General features: G+C 50.2%; 7 protein-coding genes across 7 annotated transcripts; 3 read left to right on the forward strand and 4 right to left on the reverse strand.

The window, feature by feature from the left end:
• Positions 1-1,459: 1,459 nt before the first annotated feature.
• Positions 1,460-1,773, reverse strand: COCSADRAFT_196874 (uncharacterized protein; the record flags this gene model as incomplete). The annotated part of the gene is made up of 3 exons (XM_007698546.1): positions 1,460-1,524; positions 1,565-1,670; positions 1,725-1,773. Coding segments are annotated over 3 exons (220 nt in total), but the record flags the coding sequence as incomplete, so codon positions are not given.
• Positions 1,774-2,483: 710 nt separating this feature from the next.
• COCSADRAFT_23406 (uncharacterized protein) lies at positions 2,484-2,804 on the reverse strand (the record flags this gene model as incomplete). The annotated part of the gene is made up of 1 exon (XM_007698229.1): positions 2,484-2,804. One exon carries the CDS (start codon positions 2,802-2,804, stop codon positions 2,484-2,486), a length of 321 nt encoding a protein of 106 aa, XP_007696419.1.
• Positions 2,805-3,460: 656 nt separating this feature from the next.
• On the reverse strand, positions 3,461-4,098 carry COCSADRAFT_157409 (uncharacterized protein; the record flags this gene model as incomplete). The annotated part of the gene is made up of 3 exons (XM_007698547.1): positions 3,461-3,546; positions 3,601-3,907; positions 3,985-4,098. 3 exons carry the CDS (start codon positions 4,096-4,098, stop codon positions 3,461-3,463), a joined length of 507 nt encoding a protein of 168 aa, XP_007696737.1.
• Positions 4,099-4,968: 870 nt separating this feature from the next.
• On the forward strand, positions 4,969-6,218 carry COCSADRAFT_33879 (uncharacterized protein). Its single transcript, XM_007698297.1, has 4 exons — positions 4,969-5,071; positions 5,133-5,432; positions 5,495-5,574; positions 5,632-6,218. Exons 1-4 carry the CDS (start codon positions 5,046-5,048, stop codon positions 6,021-6,023), a joined length of 798 nt encoding a protein of 265 aa, XP_007696487.1. The 5' UTR covers positions 4,969-5,045; the 3' UTR covers positions 6,024-6,218.
• A 1,178-nt stretch (positions 6,219-7,396) lies between these two features.
• Positions 7,397-9,622, forward strand: COCSADRAFT_168221 (uncharacterized protein; the record flags this gene model as incomplete). The annotated part of the gene is made up of 2 exons (XM_007698548.1): positions 7,397-8,350; positions 9,614-9,622. The coding sequence occupies 2 exons, from the start codon at positions 7,397-7,399 to the stop codon at positions 9,620-9,622; spliced, it is 963 nt and encodes a 320-aa protein (XP_007696738.1).
• A 147-nt stretch (positions 9,623-9,769) lies between these two features.
• Positions 9,770-11,194, forward strand: COCSADRAFT_187838 (uncharacterized protein; the record flags this gene model as incomplete). Its single annotated transcript, XM_007698549.1, has 2 exons — positions 9,770-9,923; positions 9,986-11,194. Coding segments are annotated over exons 1-2 (1,293 nt in total), but the record flags the coding sequence as incomplete, so codon positions are not given.
• Positions 11,195-11,580: 386 nt separating this feature from the next.
• Positions 11,581-12,620, reverse strand: COCSADRAFT_33882 (uncharacterized protein). Its single transcript, XM_007698298.1, has one exon. It carries the CDS (start codon positions 12,524-12,526, stop codon positions 11,717-11,719), a length of 810 nt encoding a protein of 269 aa, XP_007696488.1. The 5' UTR covers positions 12,527-12,620; the 3' UTR covers positions 11,581-11,716.
• Positions 12,621-12,889: the final 269 nt, after the last annotated feature.

Consider the following 12,889-nt stretch of genomic DNA (forward strand, 5'->3'; position numbering starts at 1 on the left):
TTTGTGTGAGTGTCGAAGTGCTTTAGCCATGCAACGCCTAGCTCATTATTCGTCCAGCCATTGTCGCTGACTGCGATTACCCACTCGCGTGGGATCTCTGCCTCGTACCAGGCAGATAGGTGATACTGGCCAGCGAAGATAAGGAACGGTGGGACTGACCAGCCAGCTGCGTTAATCGCTGCGATCAGCGTTACCCACTCGCGATTGCCTGGCTCAACTGCCTTTGGCCGGCCTCTTCTCTCTGACGCTGTTACGACAAGCTGAGTCGTGATCTTGCCTATCATAAAGCCAGCTTCGTCAAAGTTATAGACGTCTTCGTCGCAGATGCCGTACTTGGCCTTTGTCTGCTCCACAAGCTCAAACCAGCTCTTAATTAGGGCTGGATCTTCACATAGAGCTCTCTGCCTATCGTACGCTCGATTAAAACGCGTTGTAAGAGAGCCTGTACGCCTAATAAAGTTGGCTGGCCACTTCTGCCTAACGTGGCCAGCACCACGTGCAGCTAGTAGCTTATCAGCCATATCACGTACGGCAGCGTAGGTAGGCGCAAATCCACGCTGATCTAGATCAAGTATATGGCTTATAATCACCTCCTCTTCTATCTGAGTAAGCTTTTTTGAGTTGGGCTGGCAATCGCGTCTCGCACGCTTCCCAGCGCGTCGATCGCGTAACGTTGATTCAGGCACGTTAAAGATTGAAGCTGCGCGTCGGCCTGTTTGAATTTGATTAGAATTAAGAGATTGTATAGCAAGCTGAATATCTGATTCATTTGAGAGTAATTGAATAGCGTGGCGTGGAGCCATGATAAAGGCAAGTGTAATAGAGTAAGAAAGTTGGTGAGGTGCGCGACTCGCTTGCCTGCGCGACTCGCTTATCCGCCACGTTACTAGTAACTAGTACTAACTACCAGTGTGACCCGGACCTTGGTATTCCCGTGGTATGCCCGAGGGGCATGCGCGCAGCGCACGCACGCGTGTGTGTGCACAGCGAACGTCTGCACACCCTGTTTTTTTTTGCTTGCCCCGATTACAGTTTGAAAGGGGGGGGCCGTGAGCGGGGTGGTGAGAGACTTAATATAACCATTTCACGCCTGTTTTCTACACTTGCTGTATGCGGTAAGATGGTATGCGAACTCGGGGGTTTTCTGAGGGTGGAGACAGCTTGATGACGTAGGGGGAGTCCCGCGCGTGGTTTGTGAGCGGTGGTGGTGGTGCAGCAGAAAGGGGGAGATGACGCAGATGGGGCACTTGTTCGTGCCGCCATGGGCGTTGTAGGTGCATATTGCCAAGTTGGGATGGCGTGCAAAGTGCATAAGCTGAGGTATGGTGTTACAGGATACGGTACGGGTCTCATATGCTATGTACAATATGCATCTATATCTTCCTCTGCTTTGCTAATCTGTTGTATCTGGAAGCTTTTCCACTCAACCACGACGCGCCTTGCAAGAGTACCACCACGTTTATTTGGGAGGAGGGGTATACCATGCGCCTCCCTTACCGTTGTTGAAGTATCTCGAGCCCTGGTCTTACATCAGTACACGTCTACACCGCCGTCCCTCCTGGACCTATGTTGGAGTTGCTGTAGTAGTATGAACCATCCCTGTTAGAGTAGTGGTAAGGGTTCGAGTTCACGTCGTTGGACCCAGCTTCACGAGTGCACCAGTGGTTTCCCTGAACAATATGGTCAACATGATGATGGGTATTCCGAGCGGTCCGGGGCCTTGCCTCATTGTTGATGCCGTGGTTGGTCACGTTAGAGCTCGTTCTACTAGAAGAGCCGGAGCCGGAGCTTGATGAAGTCTTCTGCGACGACATGACAGATGGTGTAATCTATCTCTTGGAAGTCACTTTAGAAACGTGAGTTGTGGAGCTGGTCTGGAGTAAGCAGAGAAAGATGAGGGGAAAGACATACCTCGGCAGTACGAATACTGTCTTGGTTTGCACAAATACGGCTGACATGACAGGGTAGTCCTTGCTTTATTCCAGCTCGTGAGATTCGCTTCGTGGATCGTTGCTGCTTCACGAGATTCAGCCAGAGAAAAGGTCAGGTTGCACTCAAGAGGTTGTCGCAAGAGATTGGGAATGCTGAGTTTTGAGCTACATGGGCAACTGGAGAAGCTGCTGGAGTAGGCAGAGACTTGCCAGATGGATGATTCAAGTACAGACGTTAGGCGTGGGAACACCATAAAAAAACTGTATTATCGCGAGATAGATACAGGAAACACAGGCTATCTCGACATCTGGAGGCTATGCCTGATGAGCGACCCTATCGCGCCTCCCTCCCCTTCTGTCCTCGTTATTGTATGAATCGGATTGCTTCCCTGGGTGGTACATCAATCCCTGCAGCAACTGTTAGAGAAGTTGATTTTGGTATGATGCTGGGGCCATTTCGTATGTGTAGTGTGCTTGCTTACGAGGTGTCCTGTTTTATCCCAGTGGCAAGCTCTCCCAACCAGGGACAGTGACTAGTACTCATCTTTTCCCTCACTTGCCAGATTGCTTCCGCGACCGTTTTGGATTGAACGTCGAGCTGGTAGACGCGGATGGTAGCGTGTCAGTCATGATAAGTGAGGGCATATCAGCGACGTAGAGGTCTTGAATTCGGAAACATTCCCGACGCTCTTCACTTTCACGAGTATTCACCAAGATACTGGAGATAATGAGAAGTGCCATGGAGAGGACGGTGCTGATGAAGTTGATCATGGCGACGACGATCCAGAAACAAATGACAATGAGGAACATCAGCAAGAGAAGGATGCTACAGACGCCAATGCTGACCAAAGCCAGTAGCCAATCGATGAGCATTGAGTAGCTGTTGGTCATGGCGACTGTATAATCTGACATGGTTGATAGGAAGGGCTTTGCAAATATGAGAAGAACTGACAAGCAGTTGAGGAAATGGAGCGGCAAATTCTTAGTGGTGTTAGCTTAGTTTTTGGGTTACGCGAGCTGGAAGAAGTGAAAGTGAATCAACCTATAGCGTGTAATTGATTTCTGGACGCGGCGCGTTGGGTTACTATGTGGTATACTTTGCTATCAACAAGATGGATGTGAACACTCTTACACTGTTGCACGGATTTCAGGACACTATAAAGAGGGTCCGGTATTTTCGATAATCATTTGCATTGAATTCGCGCAGTTCCCACTGCAATTATGATGACGGGACATGTCAACTTGGACTGTCCATTTTCCTTCATAATACATTACTCAACCGTGAATGCCCATTGCCCCATTGCCCCATGTGTTCAAACTCCGTATAATAGCAAGAAAAGACTTTTATCAACCTTTGTACCATCACTTGATTATACTATGCCGGGATCCAAAGCTATCAGCCAGGCCATGTTGCAAGTAGCCATATGCGATGCATAAGGCTGCGTCGATAAAGAAAGGCACTTGTAATGTCAGTGAGCGAGCAGTGGGAGGGATCGATGTTTGGCTTACCTTGAAGTTTTTGGACGCTTTTAGACCTCTGCGATAATCTCCTCATCAGATCCGATCGCATCAACATCTGCGGAGTCCTCAGCCTCGTCGGGCTCAGACTTAATAACTACATGGAACCAACATTGCAAGAGTTGCATGGCGTGTCTAAACAAGCACTCACCTTCTTCTTCTTTAGGAGCCGCCTTGCCACGAGCAGGCTTCTTCTTAGGCGAAGAATCACCGTCGACCTCCTGTTTCTTGGAAGCACGCTTGCGAGGCGTGGCCTTTGGGGTGGCATCTCCATCGGCTTCGTCGCCCTCTTTCTTAGAGACAACACCCTTCTTAGCGCGAGGAGTCTTCTTTGGAGTAGGTAGAGCAGTGCCATCGGCAAAAGGAGTCATCAACTTGAGTTTGATCTTGGCCCAGGCGTTGCTGGCAGAGCGCGGATTGCTCATGCCAGCAAAGGCAGCAAGCTTATCGTAGTCGATCTTTTGATGAGAGTGAGCACGGTATAAGGAGGTGGCAAGCCAAAGGTATGTCTCGAAACAACATGGCAATCACATACCTCTGGAGGACCAGACTTGAGTGACTGTATAGCCCAACCCAGGAGTTGGAGCTCACGCTCGGTGAAGTGGGGAGCAGAGCCATTGGTAGCAGTGGTCTTATCGGTGTCAGACATGTTGTTGATGTTGAAGCTGAGTGATTTTTTGAAAGTGTTTGCGTGAGATGGAAGAGGTAGGGAAGTGCAAAGGTGCAGATGGATAGTAAATATGTCTGAGGCCCGCTAGCGCGATGATGTCGTTAACAGGCAGTGAAGGTGAGTGCACTGTGGTGCCGCAGAAGGGCTACATATGCTCGCCAAAATACAAACTCACCTCTATGCTCACTGTGAGAGGCTCGTTAATGACGCACACAGTTGCTTGGGTGACGATGGGCGCACTGGCGTGCAAGGTTTGTAGGCGGAGTGAAGGTGAGATGCCATCGTTTGCACCCGTATTTGGCACGCAAGCAAGACGGCGGAAGGGATTCATGCACATTTGTTGTTGCAAATTACCGCAATTTGTTCCAAATAAGCCTCGTATAGTGTATTTCAAGATGAATGTTCTAGTCTGCTCGCTCTGGTAATGAGGAATGTTATCGGTGTGGGAAGCAACCCCCCCCAGCATGTTATGGACTCGTAGAGAAAGCAGGAGAGGATAACTACCCAGGCTTCGCGCGATGATTACTTGTGACATGGTTTTTAGCGGCACCTCTCTTTCTTGCATAGCAGTCTCTGTTTTTTGGTGGATGGTGAAGGGCGCGATTGCCGCGTGGTGAAGTGAGTAAATCACAGCTGCCACCAGAGTCATGGGTGATGCTAGAAACCTCGAACACAAATACTACTACTCATTCCAACACTATCCAAATTCATAAATATCAAAATTGAAGCAGAGGTGAGGTTGTCCATCAGAGGTCGAGACCATGAGCTACCCCGGCGGGCATGCGCATGACTCGCGCGAGCAGCGCCCAATCCAAGCGGCCGAATCGCTGGGGCTCGAGACATTCGAAGGCGCTGGCACTCGTCGACAATACTCAAGCAACCCGCCCTTGACCACGCCCGTCTTTTTCCTGGCCAAGCACAGCAAAATGGCGGATCCCATTGATAGCGCTCTGTAGGCCATTCTTTCTTTTGCACGCGCACCTGACTTGCTCTTCTAGCTAACACAGCTACAGCGACCTCCTCCGCCGGCTGGACCCCAAGGACGTCAAGCGCAATGTCGACCACATTATCCAGCTCAATCCCTCGCTCGAAGAGGACCTGCTCGAGTCGGTCGATATTCCCCTGACAGTCAAGAAATGCTCAAAGACGAAGCGCGACTTTCTGTGCTGCGACTACAACCGCGACGGTGACAGCTGGCGCAGTCCGTGGAGCAACGAGTTCGAGCCGCCCATTGACGAGGGTGTCACGCCTAGTGATCGTGTCCGTAAGATGGAGGTCAAGGCAAACGAGGCTTTTGACGTCTACAGAGAACTGTGAGTTGCATGCGGGGGTGGGGACGTGGCTATGGCGGGGTCGTGGTAACTGACGCGGGCAGGTACTTTGAGGGCGGAATATCCAGTGTTTATCTGTGGGATATGGACGATGGCTTCGCTGGCTGTGTGCTGCTGAAGAAGTGTATGCATGCCGCCTCGGATCTGCGTTGCTGAGTAGACACTGACAGACAGACAACAGCCGTCAGCCCCACCCCGAAGAGCTCCGGCAGCTGGGACAGTATCCACGTCTTCGATGCCCAAGATCGCGCCCGAACATCGCACTACAAGCTCACATCGACCGTTATCCTCTCCCTCGGCACCGACAGTGAGGCACTCGGCGGCCTCGACCTCTCCGGCAATATGGTACGCCAGGTTGAAGCCGACATGGCCGTCGAGGATGACACCTCGCACGTCGCCAATATCGGCAAGATGGTCGAAGACATGGAGCTCAAGATGCGCAATCTGCTGCAAGAGGTCTACTTTGGCAAGGCCAAAGATGTTGTTGGAGACCTACGGAGTCTCCAGTCGCTCAGCCAGGCCAACAAAGACCGCGCCACTCAGAGGGAGATGATTAACAGCATGGGCCGATAGGCATAGGAGGGCACATGGTGACGACAAGGTGGACAGGTGCTACATGTCATAGATGGAATTGAATGAATACCAGCTTGAGGGCAACATGAGGGGTTGAGTCCCGTGACCCAGATGAAAAGCCTCTCCAAACGTTGTTCTGATTCTGTTTACTCCACTTGTGAGCAAGTGTTGACCGGTATTTGCATTGGACCGTGGACATCCAGTCTAATCTAGAACCGGCTGGTGCAGTTTGCCCGGACGCTCGTGAAAGATTAAAGACGCTCGTATTCCCGAGTCAACAGTCGACTGCATCATGGTATTCAGCTGAACATACGATATGTGCAGTTCGACCTGAGCGGCTGCATCTTTAGACCTCGCTAATCTCTCGCCGTGGCCACTCCGAGAATCCTCCGCTGCGCCGCAATGCCACACCAGCGCCAATATATTACAAGTCACTGGTTCCAATATTCCAAGACATGTACAATGAGCTAAACAAAGCCATCGGTAGCGTGCTGCATGCGAGGCTCCATCTGTACGCTGGCGGTCATTGGACTATCACTCCACAAAGTACTCAGTACACCACAACACTTTACTAGGACATACAGCAAACAACTAAGCGAAAGCTGTTCTAGACACCATGCACCTTCCTCTTACAGGATGTTCAATAGTAGCTACCATCCTTCGGTAACACCAACGCATCTCATGCTACGCAAACCGGTCACCGGCCCGCTCATGAGCACTATCCATGAGTTCGAGATGGACAAGGGATAGATCAGGTAACCATGCTTGAAACTATATATTGGAGGCAAATATAGCCATCTAGTCTCAAAAAGTACCTCAAGATGGTGTTTCTGAATGGTGCCTTGCTCTTAGGGCTCATATCTCATTGTCTAGCGGCACCCCACCGCAACGTCGGTAGAGCTACTACATCCCTCATCCCAACTTCCTCCCTTTCAGCACCAACCGGAACCCCAACAAATGCCCCAAATGCCGACCAGAAGAGATACGCCAAGCATGTCAACGAATTTTACAGACTATACGGCTGGCTCAAGCCAGGCACTTCAGTGCCAGACAGTGATCTTCCAGAGGCTATTCGTAAGATCCAGGCAAAGCTAAAGGAGCCAGTGACTGGGGAGTTTAGTGACAAAATGATGGCTATGATGAACGGACCTCGCTGTGGAACTGAACAGCAGTATGTTGGTACTAAGGCTGGGGAAGGTCAGGAGCGATATGTGCTTTGGGGTCCGAAATGGGCTAAGACGACATTGACCTGGCGCATCGACAGGTATACAAATGACTTGTCGCAGGAGCGACAGCTGAGTACCATAAGGTCAGTACGTAGCCTATAAGTCTTACGAATGCTAACATCTCCCAGCACAGCCTTTGCTCAATGGATGAACTCTGCCCCACTCAACATTGTCCAAGCAGCTTCAAATGTAAAGGCCGACATAAACATTCGTTTCTTACCCATCAACAGTAACAGAACTGTCGCCATCACAACTATAGACTCAGATGGTGTATATTTCACCCCCGGTAAAATTAATATCACATTCAACGACAATGAACAGTGGACAGACGACATTCTCTTCTCCACCACAGCTGTACACGAAATAGGTCACGCCCTCGGACTAAGCCACAGTACCATCCCATCAGCCATCATGTTCGCCTACTACGACGGTCTCATGCACCCAATCCACCCTGACGACAAAATGGGTATCCACAGCATCTACGGCTGGAAAACGCCTAAATGGAAGCTCATAGATTCCGGCTCAAAAGTCAGCAGCATGATCCAAGTCACTTCCAGCTTCAACACGCCTGCCCCCAACGACGGCCTCTACCAGATGCGTCCGACAGGCCAGATCCTCCGGTACATCAATAACGCCTGGACAACTGTCGACAACTACAAAGAAACCGCCCAAATAACCGGTGCAAACGGCATCCTCTACCAACGCCACTACGACGGCGGAACCTTCCGCTGGACAGGCACAGACTCAAACTGGCAATCCATCAGTCCCACCGACACATCCATTCTCGACATCCACGCCGCCTCCGACCAACTCTACGCCCGACGCAAAGACGGCTCCGTAGTCCGCCTCTCAGGCTCTACCTGGCTCACAATCGACCAAACCGCACCTGGTTCGCGCCAAATCGCCGTATCCTACGATAAAACGCTGTGGAACATGCTGGCAAACGGCGACCTAGTGCGATCGCGCTGGCCCTACACTTCCGCAGCCATCCTCGACAGAAACGCCGCGAACATTGGGATTGCGGTTGGCGGCAACGAGTTTTTCAAAGTGCAGAGCGATGGCGCGGTTGTGTGGCTCGACAATAAAGGTCCGTATTGGAGTGTTATTGAGCAGAAGGGGAGTGTGGGGATATATGCGGTGGGGGAGCTGCTGTATAGTCGGCATGCTGATGGGACGGTGTGGCGGTGGACGGGGACGCCGGGGATATGGGAGGAGATTGATGAGAGGGGTGGAATTGGGAGTGTCACCGGGGATCGGGTGGGAGGGGCTTGGGGGGTGTTGGGGGGGAGTGAGGTGTGGATGCATGTTTCTTGATGTTGGAGATGTGGGTATGACTTATGAGGTTATGAAATTATATACGAAGTTACGATGGCATGAAGAGGAATGTTTTTTTTTGAGAAATACTGAGTTCTATGCAGCGTTGGTAGTATGTACATCATGAGATCTAGTTCTACATATCTCCCCCATATGCATGAAACTGCCCGCACAAAAGTATCTAGAACCTCCCTATTTTGACAACCCCCACCCGTATTCACCGTCGCCGTGTCCTATCAACATACAAGATTTCAGGCTTTGGTGTTTCCGTGCATGCAGGCGCGACTGTAAATACGTTTGGTGTCTTGTTTTCAGACAAAGGTGAGGGCACTTCCGCCGATATTCCTACGGATGCGTGTTAAATTGCCTTTAATATCGCCTCAATAGGGTTCAAGAGCATGAGCCCCTGATACTGAGTCGGACTTTCTTCAGTTTTCGGATGGGCCCATTGATGTGGGAAGTAACTGAGTCATTGTACAGGCGGAGGGCTTTTCTTCCTTTCCTTACAAGATTTTACCGACGAGGGGAAGAGAGGGGGGTAAGAAGAAAGAATTGTAGTTTCAAGGTCGGAGGTGCAATATACTAGTTTTGTATACCTTTGGGCTGGAAATCTTGAGACTCATACAAGTTAGATGTTCAAGTATGTAGGAGCGTTCCCGTCTCAGAAACATGTCGCTAGTAAACTTGGTTTTTCAGGGTAGCAGTAGCTGCGCCAAGGGTTTACCTTGCCGTAGCTAATAAGCAAATTATGTTTGAGATTGAGTGCTTACATGTGTGTGACATTGAGTTGGATTAATGAGTTTATATCTCAAAGACTATGACCATTCCTTGCTCCGTATGTGCCCTTGGTATCCTCGAGGCCCTGAAAAGCATACAGAGTGATGAATAAAAACTGTAAATGGTATAGGCGGAGACTTAAGTTATGATAACTAACCCTAATTTGTCGCTTGTCAGTAGTACGCTTTGCAGGAGTTTCTCTCCTATTGCCATATACATGAAAACTAAAGAACAAGGTAGTTAGACCCGGAACTCTGGAAACGCTTTTAATAGCAACACTAAACAAATCGTTGCACATGATTGGTTCGTGTTTACTGCGTCACGCTCTCGGGTCCCCGGAATACAGATTAAGTTTAACTCCGAGCTAACTTCCCCAAGCCTGGCTGCACCTCGAACGCGACACATGATTCCACTGCACTTCTCACATCGCTTTTCTTGGCCCTCTCCACAATCAGAATCCCTTGAATCAAATGTTCAAACACTTGGGTTAGCTGCAACTATGGTGATCTTGACTATACCAGCCTCGGTCGCGAAGCGAAAGCAAGCATGCACCAGCTGTCGACAGCGGAAGAAGAAATGCGACGTACGTGTAATGATGTACTATTCAAACTTGGCCCCTCTCTCTAACAGTAGTATGCGATACAGGCCGAGCATCCGAGCTGTTCTTTGTGTAGAAAACTAAATATTAAATGCCAGTATGGGGCTCCGTCACGCCAAGACAGCAGTTTACTTCCTGCAGCCTCCTCAGAGAGTTCTCTTAGTCCAGACACAGTTGTTTTGCCTCCTAGTTTCGATATGGGGCCACCTGGCCTACTGCCATCCATGAAACTCACAGGCACAATCTTCGATCTTCCATGCTCTGCCCCCTTAGCATATGAAGATCCTCTAGTGTGCTTCCCCACACCTGAATCCACGGACGTTCCAACCGATGATACGTTTAGTTTCCAGGCGTTTGATAGCTTCCAGCCGCCGTCGCAAGATATCACCATTCAGCTTACCAACCTCTTCTTCGAGCATCTTTACCCTATGTTTCCCTGCTTTCACAAGAAGAGCCTCCTGTCTAGTGTGGAAAGCGGCAAGCTACAGGACGAATCACCAACCTTGGTTTACGCAATTTGCTGTATAGCAGCCAGATTTCATCCTGATTGTGCTATAAAAAAGCGTTCAAAAGACTGGTACGAGCAAGCAAAGTTCTCCTATAACCTCACCTGCCAAAAGCCCGAACCAACTTTACGCACCATCCAATCTGTATTACTTCTCATGTTCCATTCCTGGACTTCATGCGACTTTTCTTCCAGCTGGTTATTACTAGGAAAAGCATGGCGACAGGCTGTTGTTCTTGGTCTGAACATAGACGCGGATAATGTGAAAACATGTCGGCCCAATATGCATGAAGAGAAGACGTCAGTCGGTAAAGAAGAGCGTCGGCGAGCTTTATGGCTTCTTTTCATGTTGGACCGAATAAACTCATGGGCGACGGGCTGGCAGACCGCTATACCCGAGACTCAATTCAAAGTTGACTTATTGAAACCTGAATCGGTCTTTCAAGCCTTGGATCCAGAATCGGATACGCTTCATCATTCCAGTACGCCGTTTACGCAGAACCTGTCTGATCTGATATGTTCATCGTCGTCCGCAAGAGAACCTCTGAATGTGCTACACTACCTAGCAATTGCGCATGTTCTGCTCGGCCGAGTATCCGAGTTGATACATTCCCTACACAGCGCCCCCGACTCACCCGAGTATGCAGAAGAATGCGCCAAGCTGGACAGCCTGATTATTAAATTCCGGCTCAGTCTGCCCCGTCAAGCCAGCTCAGTACTAGCAGCACCACCAGCAGATCGCCAGCAGGTGGTATGGCTGCAAATCACCTTGAATGCCATGACGTTGATACTACATTACAGCTGTGAGGCACAGGGTTCGATTTCGAGTCCATCTTCCCCGTTCAGCCTCGCTGTCATTGCGGCCCGAAATGTCGCACAGATAGTCAAAGATGCATCACGCATTTCGGTTGATTTACTGCTCTCCCCGTATATAGGGTCATCTTTGTACGTTTCGGCATGCGTGCTCGTTATCCAATGGCGCCAAAGCGGCGATCAAAGTGTCAAAGACGAAATCGACCTGATCACTCTAGTATTCGAGCATATGCATGAAGACGAGAGCTTCCTTGGCCGAAAGCTCAAATCCGCGGTCGAAAAAGATATGAAGAAGAGCCAAGAGGAACTACGAAACTTACAAAAGCGAGGTTTCAGAGGCCTTGTGGCAGATTGTAGAGTGTCAGATCGCGTCAGACAGGAAGTACAATATGGGGGACTGGAAATCAGCATAGATTAAGCTGTGCTACTTTTTACATGTCACTAGTTACAGCAAAGGAAGTTATGATGTGGAACCAACAAGACAATGCCCACCATCGCTATTTACCTGCGCGCCATTGGCAGACCTATCCTTCATGATCCATCCGTACGCCTCAGCAATGTCTCCTGGCCGACCAATCTCCCCCGTCAGACTCATTCCCTTCTTCATCTGATCAATATACTCAGCCGGAATCCCAGTAGTAAGACTCTGAAACAGCTCCGTATCTACGCCACCAAGGGCTACGAGATTGGCTCGAATCGGAGCCAGCTCTACCGCAAGACCTCGTGTTAAGCCCTCGAGGGCGCCACCTATGGCTGCGGTCATAGTCCAACCTGGAGATGGGCGGTGCGTGCTTGAACCAGCGGTCAAGGCGATGGAGCTGGAGGGAGATTTGGGCATGTAGTCGCCGTTGGCAATGAGTTTCCCCAAGGCGAACGGAGCGAGGAAGCGGACGGTAAAGGCATCGAGCGCAGTACTTGTTTCCAGTTCACCAATCTTGAATGTAGTGATGGCGTTTCCGGCTGTGAAACTAATGTGGTTGATTTTATTCTTTCCGTTTTCGGTTGCTTTGTCTAGTACTGCGCTCAGGTTTTTTTCGAGGTTGGCCTTATCGGTCAGGTCGGCGGCGAAGCCTGCTACATTGGTAGCGGGCGTGTTTGGATACATGGAACGCAGAAGCTCGACTTTGGCGTCAACCTTGGGCTGGCTGGAGCCTGAAATGGTGACTTTGGCCCCGGAGGAGAGGGCCATGTTGGCAATGGCGAAGCCGACGCCTGATGTTCCCCCAAATACGAGGACGTGCGCGTTTGCAAGGCGGTTTTGGTGGGCCATTGTAGAGATATCCTAATGAGAAGTGATATAAAGGGTAGAGATGATAAGCACAGGGAAGATTGCAATTGTGTCTACCGAGAATATCTCTGCCTTTACGCTTCTTTATACTGTTTCACCTTTGCAAAGTCCGCTGTGCAAGATTAACATTTTTTGAGAATAGCGAAGCCGACATTTGATCCACAGGCCGCTTTCCGAGCCCGCTTGTCCGCTAGTCTCCGACAGGTTGCGGTCTGGATTATCTTATAGCGTTTTGGGGCGTTGATATGTGGTTGTGAAGTGGACCCCAAAGCGGGCGGGCGGGCGGTGACGCTACTGCATGAGCGGTACAGTTGGCCGTTTAGACCACGTACGCACCGCTACTAG

Source organism: Bipolaris sorokiniana (genome assembly GCF_000338995.1).
Source record: "Bipolaris sorokiniana ND90Pr unplaced genomic scaffold COCSAscaffold_3, whole genome shotgun sequence".
In the NCBI taxonomy this organism is placed as follows: Eukaryota; Fungi; Ascomycota; class Dothideomycetes; order Pleosporales; family Pleosporaceae; genus Bipolaris; species Bipolaris sorokiniana.

Excerpts from the sequence above, each read along its gene's own strand:
- COCSADRAFT_33879 (XM_007698297.1), top strand. The coding sequence starts at position 5,046 with ATGGCGGATCCCATTGATAGCGCTCT. Across the intron at positions 5,433-5,494 it reads TTTGACGTCTACAGAGAACT|GTACTTTGAGGGCGGAATAT; the intron begins GTGAGTTGCATG and ends TGACGCGGGCAG. Across the intron at positions 5,575-5,631 it reads CTGTGTGCTGCTGAAGAAGT|CCGTCAGCCCCACCCCGAAG; the intron begins GTATGCATGCCG and ends GACAGACAACAG.
- COCSADRAFT_33882 (XM_007698298.1), bottom strand. The coding sequence starts at position 12,526 with ATGGCCCACCAAAACCGCCTTGCAAACGCGCACGTCCTCGTATTTGGG.